This window comes from Nelumbo nucifera, chromosome 3 (assembly GCF_055504915.1).
Source record: "Nelumbo nucifera cultivar China Antique chromosome 3, China Antique-T2T, whole genome shotgun sequence".
In the NCBI taxonomy this organism is placed as follows: Eukaryota; Viridiplantae; Streptophyta; class Magnoliopsida; order Proteales; family Nelumbonaceae; genus Nelumbo; species Nelumbo nucifera.
In genome coordinates this window covers 97,658,346-97,676,807 of record NC_142651.1, presented here as the reverse complement: position 1 = coordinate 97,676,807, position 18,462 = coordinate 97,658,346, and the positions used below count along the sequence as shown (strand labels likewise).

Sequence of the window (18,462 nt, the reverse complement as noted above, 5' to 3'; positions counted from 1 at the left end):
GTCATGCATGCAAAGTGAGAAATTGATCAGATGTAGGGCAATATACAATGTATGGCTAATGCCGGGCTTTATTATTGGTTAATTACAATGCCCCTAACACAATCTTGCAAGGAAGTGTCCCACAACATCCCAGAGCACATTTCTTGTACTATCATCATTGGAAACATCTCCCAATGATGCTTCATCATTTTTTGTACTGTTATTGGGAGGTGTTTCCAATACACGGGTGGGATGTGGCATGGGGTTGTGGGGGCTTATTTGAACTCCCCTAACACAACCATCACGTTGTACTAATCTGGACTTTTTTTTTTTCACTTTTGTAAACAAAATAAATAGATATACAACCAATAACAAGCTCTCTATGTTTTAAGAGCCAGTTTGTTTTTAAACCAAATGGTTTTGAATTGTTTTGGAACTGATAATAAGAAAAGCAATTCACATTGTAGAACAAGTTTATATATGTTTTCTTGCCTTTTTCTTACCTTTTCCTTCAAATCAAACACAGCTATAATATCTGCCATCTAATACAAGTGTATGTCTGCTGTATACCTCTAGTAATATGAAGTAAGTTGACTTTATTCCATTAATCTCAAACTTGAGAAATTGAAGAAATCGACGATGCTTTTAAAGTTGTCATTGATTTGGACAGTCAAGCCGTTCAGCCCCAAAACTAGTCAGGGTATTTTCTGCTTCAGCTCTAACCCATTATTTCCCCATTTGTCATTGATTTGGACAGTCAAGGTCGTCAAATTGTTGACCCATTTGACTTGGGCAACGTTTTTCCAGGCCAACATTTTAACTTATTATTTTTGTACTTTAATATTTTTTAAAACAATACAGGCTAATCCATTCCAATGTTTAGAAAACTAAACCGTGCATAAAACTAAAAAAGAGATGTTCATAAGTAATAGGTTAAATTGGGATTGAACCATGATGACATGGCATCGCATATATACTATGGGATCATATAAATACTATATAATATATCTTACAAATTTTAACATATTAAAATATGATTGATATGTGACAAGTTTCTTAATTTTTAAAGCAAATGGCTAGAGTTCCAAACTTCTTGTTTCTTAGTTTATATTTTCTTTAAAATACGTGTGCAATAAAATAGTATATACAATAGAGAGTCATTAATTAACATAGATAAAGATGTTGACTAATGTTAATTAAGTGATACAAAAAATAACAAGCATAGGCTCTAACTCTTGTTACATACATTCATGAAACCAGGGTTAGCTCACCGGCTTTCCAGTTAAACCAGCTAGTTAACCGGTTTTCACCAAGTTATCAGCAATTTCCCTTGTTGGGATGTAACCGAAGCAGTTAAGGTCGTGGGATCATGACTTTTTGAGTAAAGATTTAAACCATTAATGGAACATTAAAACTAGTCATTTGATCTAGAAAATCGAAGTGATATGCAAAAGTTTCAATTAATATAGCCTATGAATATAAAATGACAAATAAAACTAAATATATGTTTTATCCATATTATCTCTTAGGCTGCATTTGGCATTCCTTATTTTAAGGATCTATCTCCTTTCTGCAGTTAAAATGCGCCTATGAATACTGAGATTTTAACTGTAGAAAGGAGATAAGTCCTTAAAATAAGGAATGCCAAATGCAGCCTTAATACGAGTAGAGTGATTCTTAGGCTACATTTAATTGACATCAACATTACTTGTTTTAAGGACTTGTCTCCTTCTTACAATTAAAATCTCAGTGTTCTTAGGTTGCATTTGACATTCCTTATTTTAATGATTTATCTCTTGATATTAAAATATTTCTATGAATACTGAGTTTTTAACTAAAAAAATAGATGTAAGTTCTTAAAATAAGGAATGCCAAATGAAGCATTAATATAAGTCCAGCGATATTTTTTCCTTCAAGTGTTATACCAAATTTAGGTCATATAACTGATGCACGAAATAAACCAAACCATCAAACTCTTCTCTTGAGATCAATGAATCAATCTTCACCATCTAAGTAATGCATTAGGATTTAAAGCAGGGACATCCAAAATAAATTGGCCAACAAAATTTAAAGAGCTAATTATGAGCATTCAAGTATGTCATGAAGGCTTGGTACAATAATTAAATGGTTAAGATTAGATGAAATTCGATACACTATTTGGATGGTCGATATTATTAATTAATTTTGAGAGGTCTTTTAGATGGCCAAGGTCTTAGGTTTTTACTTGATAAAATACTTCACATAGCCTAGGCTTTTAAGAGAGTACCATGCGCTACTTGTATGGTTGAGATTAAATGAAAATCTTGGTACATTATTTAGACATGTTATATTTGATGATATTTTGATGCACCGTTTAGATGGTTGGGATTCATTACCTAATTTTATGAGACATTTTTTATGGTCCAAACCTTAAGAGCTCTAAATTTTAGATATTTTCTCGCATTACTTTTATGGTTAAGATTAATTGAAATATGTGTACATTACTTGAATGGTTGAGATTAATTCACGCAATCTATGTTGATGGTCTAGATATTTGGGATGGTTGAGTACATAATTTGGATGTCCATATTAGATGAAATATTAGCGAAACTATTTGATGGTTAAGATTATGACAGTGCAAATATAAGATTTGTAAATACTATATACAAAACTTTGCAGTGTGCATATTTGTACCAAATTTAGCCTAAATGTTTTTCATTTTGTATACTGTAATTTGGGCCTAATGCCACTTTAGTCCCCGAATTTTAAAATGCGACAATTCAGTATTTGAACTTTTAAAACATGATAATCTAGTGCCTATTGTTAATTAGATGTTAACCAGCCATTACGTAACATTTTAAAAAGACATAAATACCCTTCAAGTGTCATCTAATTTTTTTTACCAAGCATCCAAACGTTGACAAAAAAATTAACAATGTCAGATCCTTGCCTTTCCCATTCAAGAAAGTTGGGGTCACATTGTCAATGTTTAGATGGTTGATAAAGAAAATTAAATAACACTTAAATGACAGTTGTGCCTTTTTCAAATGCCATTTAATGACTAATTAATAGGTAGTTAACGGTAGGTATTGGATTGTCACGTTTTAAAAGTTTGGGTACTGAATTATCGCATTTTAAAGTTTAGGGACCAAAATGGCACTAGGCCCAAAGTACAGGATACTAACCGGGAATTTTCCTTTTTGCATACTACACTTTGCATTATTCACATATGGACAATGTGATAAAAATTAGAAAGCATACAGACAATTAATGAGCAAGCTTTTAATTGTCTATTTATTAACAAAGTAAGAGGTTTGCAAAGTCTTGGGGAATTTCACATACATTTGAGGAATTAAGGCTATGTTTGGTTTGAAAGAAAATGTAGGGAGAGAAAGGGAAAGGTAGGGAAACCTTTACAACCATTGTATTGGTTTCCTTGTCTTTCCCTTACTTTTTGGCCCAAACATTTGAATTCAGATTTCGTCCTCATAAAACCATCCTTATAACCTTTTTGTATGTTTTTATTCATTGGGAGATATTTCTAATGCACATTTGCAAGGGGCTGTGAGGACAGTTTTGTAAGGATGAAATCATAATTGCAAACATTCCAAGTAGACCCCGGTCCATATACTTTAATTTGCATTAACATGTTAAAATTAAGGCCTTGCATGAAAATAATAACAGAGATGCTTAAATTCTATACATTGTGAATCTTGATGAATGCCACCTGATGAGGGCGGATTTGGCCCTCCAGTGAAATTATGACACCTGGCACCCCATGCCAACTAAGTGCAGCCTCTTGGCAACTAGACAGCTCGAGCTAGCTACAGGCAGCTCATCACCTACAGGCAGCTTGCCACTTACAAGCAGCTCGCCACCTATAGGCAGCTTGCCACTTACAGGCAGCTCCCACTTGGCAGCTCGTCACCTACGGGCAGCTCGCCACTTATAGGCAGCTCGGCATAGGCAACTCGCCACAAGCAGCTGGCCACTCAGCCTGTCGTCTTACGAACAGCTCACCTCCTAGTACACCTCAAAGACTTGCCTCGAGTAGAAGCACCTCGGCATATTAGCAGTAGCACAATACCAAGTAGCTCGGTGTATCGCCTGACAACTGTACCTGCCAGATCTAGAGACTACTCCCACGACTCAGGCCAGGCGGCGTCGTGCCTGCTAGTCCCTGACAAGCGTCCCTTGTCTGGCCAGGCCGTACTCTACAATGGTTACCTGCGCCCACCAACTCAGCCCTGGCAAATAACGGCTGCGACAGAGAATCAGAGGCGGTTACGCCAGATCTATCAGGACACCGCTATATAAGAGCTCCGACCCCCCAGAGGGGGTGGAAGAGGAAAAATGGAGGTAACCCCTGCTCTCTAGCTCTCTCGTTTCTCAAATATCATCTTCATGCTCTCGACTATCATAGTGCTAACTTAGCCATCGGAGTGGCCCCGCCGGATAAACACCCCCGGGTCCTCTGATTCAGTTCTCGCAGGTTCCTCAGCTCCTGCTGTCTACAAGGAGGAGCAAATCATCTCATGCAAAGGGCAGTCGGGTTGCACTACACCAGGGAGCTCGCCACCAAGGCAGCGCACTCAGCAGCTCATCAAGGTGGCTCACTACTAGGGAGTTCACCAAGTAGCTCACCACCAGGCAGTTCGCCACCAAGGAGCTCCATCATCCTCTGAGTCACAGGCCACCTGGGAGCAGGTCATAGAACGAGGTACTTAGCCAAAAAAATTGATACATCACGAAAAAATTGGTACGTGACCAGAAACAGTTACATCATTTGGCGCCGTCTATGAGAATACACCACAAACGGTTTCATCAATTGGCGCCGTCTGTGGGAATACGTCACAAATGGTTCCATCACCACCTGATTGGCTACCACTTTTGTGATACTGGTTGATTGGTTATTTTCTTTTCAAATATCACATCCTTATGATATCATAGTAGAATCCCTAATAAAGCTTCAAAATTTATCATCCTATGAAAGTAGAGAATGACTCCGTACTAAGTACGAGGTAACTATACCTATATATCCTTTTTTATATTTTTAATAATATCATTTTATATAATATTCACTACTTATCCTGTAATGTTAATAAGACTTTAATTAATTACTCACTTTTTATGAGAATGGATAGGCACATGCTTAATAAGAAAACTTATATTTGAAAGGGTAAATTAAAAAGACCCCTGTACCATGAGGCCAATGACAATTACCCCCCTTAAACTTTCATTTGCAACAAAGACCCTCTAAACTTTTACTTAGCAGCAAATACCTCTAGTTGTTAAGTCATACTTTGAAATGTGTTAAATAACCAAAATACCCATCTAAATTTTTCTTATTTTCTTTTCCTTGCCATTTTCTCTCAAGGCCTAATTGATATAAAAATACCTCCATTTTAGCTAAAATGACAGAAAGCATTTCATTGGCATAGAAAGACAAGTTTCTTTAAATTCTTATTTCATTTCACTAACATGAATGCTTCTCTTTATCTTAAAATACAAAAATTACTCACTCCTTTCTCTAATAAATCAAGAAAAAATAAACAAAACTTCAAATCTATATCTATCAAAAAAAATCCTCTACCATTTCATATGAATATTAAATCTAGCTTTAAATTTACAATGATCCATCAGAGCAATGGAGAAGATTTTAAAATTATAATTAAAATAAATCATAAATTGTTCAAATAAATAATAAAACAATAATATGGGGATTAAAAAATTTTAAACAGTTGAATGATAATCTTTTTCGAAATTAACCAATAGAAATCTAATGAAGTACATTTATTGCGAAGCGAAAATTCAAGAGGTATTCATCCTTGATTTTTTATGGGGAAAATGTATTGCAAAGTAAAAGTTCAAGGGGCATTTATTGCAAATTGTGTTACATGAAAAGTATTATGTAACTAACCATGTGATTTTTTTATCAAAATTCCTTGCACACAAAATTGTTGGCCGTACATTTAGGTCTACAATTCTGTATTTCATGGAGAATTGTATATTTCTTTGATCTGCCAACAAAACATGTTCCAACCCCTACCAACTTGATCTAACACCACACATCTCACTATGAGACTGGAGCCCATCATAAAAGTAGGACCCGTCATGCAAGTGATATCATGTTTGTATGTTGTTGGGAGGTTATTCAGATTCACTTCTTTGAGCACCTCATCAATTCGCCTTTTATTCTCATAACAAAAGGGTAAAATCATAAAACCTCCCCTAAAGTTTCTAACAATCATAAAACCTCCTCTATAGTTTCATTTTAACAAATATTTCCCCTGAACTTTTGAGAAACTCAATAAAAACCTTCATTCCACCACTGTTCCGGACAGAAAACGTTAGATTGATGCACCGGTTTTTTCCAAATACCCATTCTACCCTTTAATAAATTATTTTACATACAAAATTACTGAAATAACCCCATTTTAACTCAACAAAAACCTCTTTTAACAATCATTTCAGTAATTTTACATACAAAATTACTGAAATATATTTTTTTGTTGAGTTAAAATGGGATTATCTCAGTAATTTTGTATGTAAAATAATTTATAAAAAGGTAGAATGGATATTTGGAAAAGAACTGGTGCATCAATCTAAAGTTTTCTGTCCCGAAGAGTGAAGTTTTTGTTGAGTTTCTTAAAAGTTCAGGGGAGGTATTTGTTAAAATAAAAATATGGGAGAGGTTTTTATAATTATCAGAAACTTCAGAAAAGTTTTTGTATTTTACCCAAAAAAGACAATTCGCCTCATAAAAGTAATATTTTTAGAAAATTTTCAAAAATAATTTAATTTTTTAAAAATAATATCAATAAACGAAAAATCACTGGGTTGTGAATGATGAAAACCTTTACGGTATTCCGACATCGTATATTTTATCAAAAAAGATGAAAACTTTTCTTGTCCAATCAAGAAAGATAAATTGCACAGTAATACACCTGACCTTGTATTAGTGTGACTGAAGCAGAAGAAGAAAATTTGGGCGATTGAAGTGCAATCCATGTAGGAAGCTGCTTGGATAATTGAATGGTGCTCTGTCATCAGGTTCGGTGGATGGCCGCCTGTGCGGTTAATGAAGACTTCTTTCCCAACACCAACAGCATTGTCTTTACAGTACGTCCCAATGGAATTGGAATGTCCTCTCGCCATCGCCCAGAATTTCAAATGACTAGAAACATGATAGTTTCGACTGGACGCAAGGAACAACTCTCCTTGCGTCGTCATGGTCTCCAAAGAGTTGATAGGGAGCTGTCGAGGGGAAATTTCAAGACTGCGCTTTCAATCGTTAAGCAGTTGCAGGAGAAGCCTGGGGGTCTCTGTGGTTTTGGAGCTGCAAAGCTGCAGGTTTTGAACTATTCACTCTTGTTTCTGATGCGCTTTCCTAAGGTTCTCGTTAATTTGCAGACAATTCTATAGACTATAGTTTCTGCAAGTACAACCAGAACTTCTATAAAGCAGGCATCTATTTCCTAGGCAATACGAAAATTTCTCTGGTCCATGTATCAACAAAAATAAGAATTGCATAATTGTGGCAGACAAACACCCAATAACTGGGATTCAGATTATTCAAACAGCCACAGGGTTTTCAAGAAAGATGATTCATCTCGAATATTTGCGAGATAAAACTGTTTATGGGGAAGAGTTAGGGAACTTTACTAATTCTTGATTGAAAGAATTAATAAGGATTTCATGCTGCAAGGATTATTATTGTTTATCAGTTGGAATTAGAAATCCATCACTAACACTAAATCCATTTGTCTTGAATATACATGGTGAGTTTGGCTAGTATCCATAGTCTTCCAAAACTTTTTTTTTATTGGTTTGATTATTTTCTTACAGTTTTTCAGTGCTCTTCCTTCTTTCTTTTAGAGGTATTTATTGTAGTGTATTGCCATGTTACTCCACTCAAAACTAAACTTGGTCTCAGTCCAACTGAATTGGCCCATACCAATCCTGCTTTGCCATCGCACTCTTTAGCACTGTATCTTTTGTTTCATTTTTCCGCAAGAGATATCGTGAAAATTTTCATCTTTCAACCTGTATTAATATGACTATGTTCTATTCAGGTACCTCGAAGTGTTAATACATTAGATGAATTGAAGCTGATTGGACCGGATATATTACCTTTACTGCCACTGGTGGATCCATTACTGGAGTTAGTGGACAGAAGTCTTAAAATTGCCACACTCGAGTCAGTGAGTTTTTCTTACATAGAATTTCTCTACTTTATACTAAATGACTAAGTGGATAGAGAAATTGAAAATGGATGGAAGGAATAGGTCAAAATGTCAAATCAATTAGATCAACCTGGCTCTGACATCATGTTAGATTAGCATTAGGCATTAGCAGAATAAGAAAAGAAAGGGAAGAAGGAAGAATCAAGGATAAAAGAGAGACAATTAAACAATACATGTCAACCTACTCAGAATATTCTATAAATATGCTCAAATAACTGAATACCCCCTATACTGGTACTTGATAGATGATACATAAACACAAAGCCTTATATCAAATAGATCTTTCATCGTTTATTGCTTATAAGTTGTGGATGCTTTTGCTTTCATGGTTGATAGCCAGTCCCAGACTACTGTTACTGCCCTGCCCAATTGCAGGTCCTCCTGGGGATTGGTTTACCCATTTCAAGTTTTTCATGATGGTTTGGTAAATTCAACAAATTCTAGACAACTCATTAAATTTGTTGTGGTGCAGATCTCTTTTAATGAACTGGAGAGTTCAATACTTGACACAGATTCTCTTTGTGAAGAAAAACATCTAATGTGCATGCAAGTAAGACATGCCTTTCTTTTGTCAACCTTATCATTCTTTCCGCACACAATTTTTTTCCTAAAATTGAACTTTTGCACAGGACGAATGATATTGTGACCCATATGAAACTTCTACTGTCACAGTATATTGAACAGTTACATACTTACATGTTTATCAAGAAATTTGGCCAAGCTATGTTGCCGGTTTTTCAAAATGGAGCTAAGATCTGTTTGTGTGTGGTCAGTGGGGGGAGTGTTTAGGTACCCCCTTCTGTGCCAATTTCTTATTACTTATTTACAATGGGTTGCTTTTTGGCATAAAGTGTATAGCTCAATGCAAAAATGAGCTTTTTTATTCATTTTATTATAAGAGAATCTTTTATACATCACAGTTCTTGATTTGAATAATAAATTTCTTGGTAAAAACCCCATACTTATATTGCCTCTGTAATCAAATTTATCTGGTAAAAAATCTTGCAATTTGGTTGACCCGATGTCATACAGCATTACATAAAACAAATTGAGCACAGTGATAGTAAACATGCCTCGTTTACTGTAAATCATGTTGCTAGATAGATTATAAAGTCATAGTTTTCCAAATGCTTGAGTAAACATGCCTCGTTTTAGTTATTTTCTCCTCTGTTTCATAAGGAAATATATCAGCTTTAAGGCTAATTCTCTGCTGCTGTTTCCCTTAATTAAGAATGCTCTATCACCTTGCTCTTCTTGTGACATGACTGTTAACACCATTTTCATAATTCATACTTATTGGAACTTGGGAGATGACCAGTGTTATTCATGACCATTGTCCTTTTTCTCCATTTTTTTGCTCAATATTCATTGTCTGTTTGACAGAAAGCTCAAACCTACAACTCACAATAGAGCCTTCCTGCACCACCCAACCCAACAATCACAGCCTCTCCCAAAAAACTGACACAACCCTATCAAAAATGATCATCTCATTCCACACAATACAAAGCCCTGCACCTTTGCAATTACTCCTTTTCTCTAGTGTGTAAAGCAGGGATTTATTTACTTCTCCTATTACAACTATTTGTTTTATTAAATTTCTTTATAGGTTTGATCCCAAATAAATCCCCATCCCTTTAAGCTGTCAAAAACTTTTGACACCTAAACCATCCAGTTGAATTTCTGTATTCTAAAGCGTCTAACTGCATTAGGCTTCTTATATGAACCTTCTGATCCTTGGATTTCTCACTAATCCTTTCTAACTACAAAACTACATTCTTTTTAAAGATTTTGTTTACAATCAACCCTTCACCCTTTTTTACCAACCTCCCCTCTGATTCCAGCTGATCTCATTCTATCTTGATTGTCCACTCCATACCAACACTAGCATCAGGCATCATATGTCAACCTTTCCTCTCTCCTTGGATTTGCTCAAACCTTTCTTTTTACCAACATAAATCTTTTCTAACAACACTTGCAGGAGGTTAAAAAGGTAGCAGATTGTATTTCTCTAGAATAGCATGCCTATGTATCTTAGTATGCCGCAAAGGCCAACACAAGGCAAATAAAACCTGTCTCAAGATAGTTCTTGAAGATAACTAAGGATCATGTAAGCCATGTACTTCAATTATTTCCATTTTGACGTGTTGCAATTCACTGTTCTCAAGATAGTTTTTGATCCAAGTTCCTTTGAGATGGTTTGTGCTGTTGAGCACCACTTCTACATTCGGTTTTTTGTATGTCCATCATGCCCTCTACTTCACTGCTGAATGGTATTTAGTGATCCTTGGCCAGGCTAGGATTTTGTGGTTATCCTATGAATTGACCTAATATATTTGCAATGTGACGTTTAGTTCATTAAACATGCATATGTATTTCCTTGCACCACAGCTAGTCTTCTTTTGCATTCAATAGTCATATGGTATGAGATACCTTCATCATGTGATTGATGTAAAATTGTAAACTATCTGGATATGGTTGTGCAGCATGAAGCTGGTCATTTTCTAATTGCCTACTTGCTTGGGATTCTTCCAAGAGGATATGCGGTACCAAGTATAGAAGCCTTCTGGAAGGACAAATTCATAGTGGGAAAAGTAGAGTTTGTAGGTTTTGAGTTTCTTAAAGAAGTGAGTTGATTTTTTTTAGGTTTCATATCTAAGTTTTCTCTTTCTATTAATAAATCTATGCTATTATGTCATCTCTACTGTAAGGGATATGCTATGCACATTTCCAAGTAAAGATAAAAGGGTAAAAAGCAAAAACTAAAAAGATGAAGGGACATTTAGATTATGACACTTTTCCTACTGTACTTATTTTAAATGTCTTAACTCATTGATTAAATTTAAAGATTAAAACATCTGAACATTGACATTTGTAAGCATTATATATGATACGGTGCTATTAAAATACTCTAGCGGCAAGTAATGGCATTATATAGTACAGATCTGAAAAAGAAAACGTTTTTCTTTTTCTGTTTCACTCAACAAAGAAACTTGTCTCTTTATGGTAGGAAACTCTTCTAATGCAAATCAAATGGAGTAAATTTGTTGGAAGAGGATGATGGAATTTCTATTCCACTTCCTGCCCTACCATTTTGATATGGATCCCAAAGGAGCTAAATCATGTGGCAGACAACTTAATAAGATTGGGAATGAACTGGGGTATAATGTTAAGTGAGATGTCATTACACTAGAAAGCTTGTGTGGTGGTGTGCTTGTACATCTTTGTGATGGACTCATTTTTATTCTTTTGATGTCCATCTAGTACATCTCTATTCTATTTTGTAATTGTCCCCAGTTAGTCAATGAAATACTTTTGATCATAATCTTTCAAATATACATATTGATATAACCTTTCAGAAGTTTCTAATATGAACTAGAAACTTCATCAAAGCAAAAAATAGTGTACATAAGGCTCCAAAAATAATAGAACAAGAGAATTGAGCATGCTCACTCTCTCATCCCAATACAATTGGCTCCTTGGAATAAGTCTCAAGAGAAGCCTCAGTATGGCTCTCCCTCCTTACCCATTCTCTGGCTAGTAAGGTACAATAGTGTTCTTTGATTTTGTGGGGGGAGAGAGACTCTATATGAACAGAAGCATCAACATTGTCACAACGGACCTAGGCTCATTCGTTACCTTGGCCATGATGTTGAAATAGAAGCAGGTCCGTATAATTTCACTAGATGGATATGTGATGATCTTAGGGGCCCTTGGAGGCTTTCATATGAGCCTAGAGAGGCTAAATCTTGAGCTCCAAGGTTGAACATCACATTTTCTTGGATCCCAAGTGTTGACATGTTTATACTTGGTGTAGTTAATAGTCCTTTTGTGTATTATATTCTTTTCCTCTATATCTTGTTGTTAGTTAGGGGCATATTTGTCTATTTCTACCATGTTATACTCCATATACAAATAGGAAAGTGTTGTACATGCTACACATGTAACCCAAGATTGCTCTTTTCCCAATTATTCTCTCTCTTTTCTTTCTTCCTTTCCTCTCTTGCTTCTTCTCAATTTCTCATTTAGTTATAGCTACACATATTATAATCTTTTGTCTTTTTTCCATTTGATTCAAGGCAAATTTATATATTTGTACCTTGAGTAGTTCCTTTGGTCAGTTGGTGAAACCCATGCAGATCTAGGATCAGTAGACTGTATGAGATTTTGATTTGAGAAGATTGACCAATGTTATTTGGAAAATGATTTTTCGAGACTGATTTGATTTTCTGGTGCCTAGGAAGTGAACTCAGAGATTTTTCTCAAAAATCAAAGAAAAACAGAGTTTTGGATTTTTATTATCATCAGTCCATAACTCAAATGAAGTGCCATGAAAGTGGATCTGGAGATCAGGTGCCCCATCCAAAGTTGTTGTTGTTGTTGTTTTCATTTGGGCTGCTATCTTGAACAAAAACCAAACCATTGATAACCTTATGGCCAGAGGGATGGTTTTGGTGAGTTGTTGCTCTTTATGCAAAGGTGATTGGGAATCTGTTAACCATCTGCAACTACATTATCCATATTTGTTCTGTATGGGTCCACGTCGTCAGACTTTTTGGTAAGTCATGGGTGCCCCATAATGACATCTGTGGTATGTTTTTTGCATGGCCTGTAGCTTCAACAATAAAAAGCAGCCATTGTGATGTTCTGCCCCTATGGATATTTGTTGGGTTTTGTCGGGAGAAGGAAACAATCAGATTTTTAGGGGCACAGCATCTCAAGTGGAATCAATAGTAGGCAGAGTGGAGAGGCTCCTAATTAATTAGTCATGCCTTAAGAAGAATTTCATTGGTCTATCATTTCCAGTTTTTTGTGATCAGTGGGGTCAAATTATTGCTTGGTAGGTTATGCCAGTCATTCTTCTTGACTGTAGATGGTGTGCATAGTGTATACTGAGAGCTCGTTTATTTCAAAGGGGCTTGCCTCGTAATTAGTGGGGATTTCCCCTTTCTTCATTAATACAATCATTTTACTTACCTTTCAAGAAAGAAAAGGTATGGAAGTCGAAGGAGACTGGAAAGTAGTACTTAGGTAAACCCTACCCTTGTGATAATTCTAGTATGGGCAGTTTGAATTTTACAGAGTTCTGAGTCCTCTGGAGTGAGTCCCTATTTTATGTTCCCCTGTTCAAGGTTCAAAGTATCAAGACACCCAATACACACAAACTTGCATATCAGGTGTTTCCAATGCACACTCCTCTTTTTTTCGTTTTTTTTTTTCAAAATTTTGCAGGGGGTCGGTCTTAGGCCAGGCTACCCCCTGAAAGTGGGTGACTCAAAATACCTGTTATTTAGCATATCAGGGCACTACTGGAATGATACAATAAGCCCAATGCACCCTGATACATTGTGATCTTTTGAACCTTGCTTCAATTTTGGCGCTACAGCTGTTTCAAACATACATTCTCACACTTGTTGGCCCTATATTTTACCATTACACCTAGCAATGGCCCCTGCTATTATTGTTCCTATATGCAGATTAACATTGGAAAGTTCCTATATGCAGATTAAAAGGTCAATTATGGAAATGCATATGCCAAAGTGAGTTTTCTTTTCCTTCTAACATGGATTGCCTCTGACAAAAAGTTAGCCACACTTGCATATCGGGCTTTTTTTCTTTTTCAATTTATATTTATGCATACCTCAAGGTTCAAAGTAACAAGATACCCGGTATGCACAAACTTGCATATTGGATGTTCAAAGGCACAACCCTCTTTTTTTTCAAAAATTTATAGGGGGTCGATCTTAGGCCTGGCTACTCCCTGAAAGTGGGTTTGACCCAAATTACCTGTTATTTAGCATATTAGGCACTACCAGAACGATACAATACACCTGATACACCCTGATATGTTGCAATATTTTGAACCTTTACATGCCTCAATAGTGGTATTTATTTTGTACTCTAGTTTCAGATGTTTTGTATTTTATGAGCAATTTCTGTTAGTAGCATCTCTAGTCCCTTGACAGTGTCTTTCCACGCTAAGCTACTTTGGAGGCCAGTTTAGATGTCATATCTTTCATACTCTATCCCAATTAAAGTTAATACTTAATAGTAATACCAGGATAACTGAAAGCAAACTTTGTATCAAGTAAATAGATTTGTATCAGAAATGGGTAGTAAAGGCAACACAAGTAGGTCTAGCATAGGAAGTACTTATCATCCATCACTACCCAACCAAGAAGATAAAGGAGTTCCTGTAATTTTATTTAGAAATACCTAACATTCATGTATGTTTTTGGTTTTGGTTGAAAAGAAGTTACCTTGCCTGGCAGATAATCATCATTAAGTTTACCCTACCTGAGTGTGGTTGGATGTACAAATTCTGTTCCTCCAATCCATTCCATCTAGAACCCTCACTTGATGAAAAAACATTTAGTCGACAAACTAAACCGTTGATCATTTTATCATTATCCGTATTCTTGGAAGTGTGAGGTTAGTTATCATTTCAGGCAATGAGCTCAAAGTTCACAAACCTTGCAGGAAGGATTTATCCATTTCTTACTGTTTATGTACATGCTATAATTTGGAAGATGATGTATGTTGCTGGTTAACAAGTATTATTGCATTGTTGTTGGTATTGAATTTTACTTTGATATCTTTCCTCTTTTTGCAGGTGAACAGAGGAAATTTTTCATCAAAGGTAATGTCATATGCTCTTTCTTATTAGCTGACAGAATATCTTCTTATTTTACATGCACAATTTTTACTTGAAACATTTTAGGGTTTCTTCTAGTCTCATGGTCGTGAAATTATTGATATCTAGCAGTTTTAAGTAATTAATGTGAACAGGCACACAGTTGAGTTAAAGAAATCAAATCTTTTATAGATTACCAGAATTCAAACATATGTCAACCTTTCTGTTAAGAAAATAACCTTATCTTGTTCTATTCTGTAGAGCATGATGCTTTTCATGTTTTGGAATCTGAGGTGTTAGTAAGCTATTTTTGGTTAGCCGTCAGCTGTGTTTGGCATATAGTTGAGTTACCTACCTCCCAAGCGTTGGGTATTTGTATTATCATCCTTTCATCATGCAATAAAATTAATTCTTAACAATAAAAAATATATATATTTGAATCCTTTAAAGGTGGAACAGAATTTGGCGAAGTAACTTCCTTTTCCTTTCTTATTCTTTACTCTTTTTTAAGTGTCCATACCTGTGTGTTGTGGGGTTCTACAAGATCACTGGCTCGTGCTAGATAATGCAGTAAAATTTTGTGGCTAAGTTCTACTGTTCTAGTATATAGTATATAGTCATTCTCATTCTCACAAAGCATCTAAAGTGCCAATTGACTGATGTGGTAAGCAGGCAAAATCTATACATAATAATTAATAAACTTCCATTCCCTGGCATACTTTTGTTTATTCATTCCTTGCTTGATATCTTCTTCCTGTCAAAATAAACTTGTAAATTTAACTAGTCTGCAATTGTGCACTACAAATTGAAAAGAGTAGCAGACTACTAATTTACTTTTTTGGTAAGGTCAAATTTTGTTAATTGTCAAAACAGACTGTACATGTTGAGTAAGAGGCAGCCATGAAAATCCACGTCCATTGAAAGGTGCTACCCCTGTACAAAATATACCTAAATGAACTCTTTCCCAGCAAGAAAAAGAAAAGGTAACTCAACCAAAAAAAGAGCAAGAAAAAAGGTCCCAAAGCAGAATATATCTTTGAAGTGAAGGAACTTTTTGCAACACACTTCTCATGTTCCCTTGGTACTCACATCTCTTGTAATTTCTCTCTTTATTCTAATATTTTCTTTTAATGTTAAGAAAAGCACCATACCTGTTGATCCAAGTCCATTGGTCCTATCTAGGTGTAAAGCTGTGGCCCCACTGATAATCTGACAGATTATCTTGTTGGTGGTGAGACTCACCCTTAGCTTGGTTAGTGAGATGCCATTCCCCAAGTAAGTTAGGCAGTGCAACTATACCCTTCACTCTTCTGTCTTTCTTTTTTCTTCTTTGTTCTCTTAACTTTCTGTCCAAGAACCATTAAGACAAGCTGGAAATTTGATGCTTGTACTGCCTTTGGATATTCTGCCACATCAACCAATCACAACCACTCAGCTAGACAACAAATTGACTAAGGAATTAAGAGATTGAAAAACCCAAACAAATAGGGAATTAATCAGAACTTGAAAGATCTTGTCTCTCTAATCTGATGGTTTAACCTTCAAGGTCAATGACAAATAATCCTCTTCACCATGCAATAGTTGCATGCCTTTTTACCACCTTACACCAACTAGCTTGGGTACTTTTTTTTTTTTATTTTGCTAATGCTTTTTGGTAATGGGCTACACAACAGGGGGTAGCCCTCCCCCAAACTTTACCAGCATACAAGCTTGGGTACTCCACCTACAATATAGAACCAAATTTTTTATGACACCTACAGGATTGGCACTCCTACTATTGGAAAGAATGATAGAGTGCAAATAGTCAGTTATGTACTTCAAAGAGAATCTGGTAATTTCACATACAATCTAATCCTGGAAGGAATGTGCATCTATTGATTTCAGTTACTTTAAGTGCCTTACTGTTATTGTTCAATTTCCAAACAGATGTGTCTATTTTCTGACTCATTGTTAGGCATTCCATTTTTAAATGTTTCTATGGATTTCACTCAATTGAAGTGCCTTACTGTGCAATTTCCAAATAATTGTCCAAATTTTTTTACTGAATGGTTGATAGACATTCTAAAATTGTTCTCTTTTTGGCAAGTGAAAAATTTTTAGGAGTGATTTGGCACATCCTATTTTTTATGCAACGACAAGCTCTGAATCATTAATGAAAACTACATGTTTTGAAAGACAGAAATACCTGATGAAGTTTCTCAACATAAATATAAACAGGGATGTGCCCAAATAAGTCCCCTTTTTGGAAGATTGATTGCTAAGTTCTATTGACATCATGATTAAGTACAGAGCTAATCTTAGATTATTGACCCATGCATGCAAATATTAAGCAAAATTCAAGTGAAATATATTCCATTTAATGTGTATTCAAAACATCTAAGTACTATAACTAAAGTGATTTGTTGATAAGAATGCCTATACTAACTCCGAAATGCCATGGCATCTATTTGCGTATTATTTCTCATCAAAGGGAAATAATCTTACAACACAGTTTAAGGTAATTACTAATTAGAACATCCCAACGTCAACATGATATTGGCCAGCATCCCATTGTTTTAACTGTTGTTGATCAATACAAATCTAACATTTCAATCAAGGAAGAAGGAAATTGTACATGAATAGCAGTCATGAACCACCTTGTGCCATATTCTTTTCCACTCACATTGAGTGGTTGGCACATTGTGTACAGGCAAGAGAGATCAGAGACTTATCTACAAATGATGTAAAGATGGTTTTATGGGTTCAGTTTCCAATGTCATCAGCCCTCAACCCTGGTCTCTCCCTCTCAAGAAGTAATCGAACTTATGTTTGACGGTTGATCTTTGGGGAATTTGGGGCCTACTTGGAGGTGCTTTCGGGATCCATAAGAGGTGGATCAGTTAAATCAATTAGTTGAGTTGTTAGATGCGTAAGGCATAGGAAGGGAAAAATTTTATGGTCTCAGACTCTCAGCTGCCTTATGATATAATTTACCCATTCTTTATTGCAGATCTTCTTAAAAATTGTTCTGTACTTGGTGTATGTTAAATTATATTGATGATTATGTTTTTCTGGCAGAATTTGAACAGATTCTCCTGCATAACATTAGCAGGTCTAGTATCAGAATATCTTGTGTTTGGGTTCTCTGAAGGAAGCTACTCTGACATTGAAAAGGTTGGATAATGTCTTCAATAACAAACAATTTTCTATTATGGTACACCATTACTAACTGCTTTCTTATGGTGGAACAGTTGAACAGAATATTCAAATGCTTGGGCTTTACAGAGAATGAAGCAGATTCTCAGGTGAAATGGGCACTACTGAACACTGTAATACTTCTACATCGTCACCGTGAAGCTAGATCAAAACTTGCAGAAGCCATGGGGCTGGGAAAATCCGTAGGCTTCTGCATCAATACAATAGAAAACTCTATAAACGGAGGATGCATTTAGAGGCAAAGTAAGGATTTCTGGTACCCAAAATTGTTGGCAGTTCCCTGCATTTTGTTGACACAAACGTGCCATTGCGCTTGCGCCACAAGCCTTCCAACCTTTCCCAATGTAAAGTTAATGGTTCATATAATTCACGCGAACCCTACTAATAGATATGTAAAAGCCTTCCATCAAAACAGTCAATTTTTTGCAGAAA

At 35.7% G+C, this 18,462-nt stretch overlaps 1 protein-coding gene across 1 annotated transcript; it reads left to right on the top strand.

Annotated features, from left to right (window-relative positions):
* Nucleotides 1-6,865: 6,865 nt before the first annotated feature.
* LOC104588403 (uncharacterized) lies at nt 6,866-18,462 on the top strand. The gene is made up of 7 exons (XM_010246310.3): nt 6,866-7,311; nt 8,034-8,162; nt 8,677-8,754; nt 10,688-10,828; nt 14,815-14,841; nt 17,893-17,988; nt 18,066-18,462. Exons 1-7 carry the CDS (start codon nt 6,994-6,996, stop codon nt 18,264-18,266), a joined length of 990 nt encoding a protein of 329 aa, XP_010244612.1. The 5' UTR covers nt 6,866-6,993; the 3' UTR covers nt 18,267-18,462.

Bases quoted from the DNA above. Each gene is read 5' to 3' on its own strand.
- LOC104588403 (XM_010246310.3), top strand. From the start codon at position 6,994: ATGGTGCTCTGTCATCAGGTTCGGTGGATGGCCGCCTGTGCGGTTAAT. The intron at 10,829-14,814 runs GTGAGTTGATTT...CTCTTTTTGCAG, and splicing joins GTTTTGAGTTTCTTAAAGAA to GTGAACAGAGGAAATTTTTC. The intron at 17,989-18,065 runs GTTGGATAATGT...ATGGTGGAACAG, and splicing joins GCTACTCTGACATTGAAAAG to TTGAACAGAATATTCAAATG.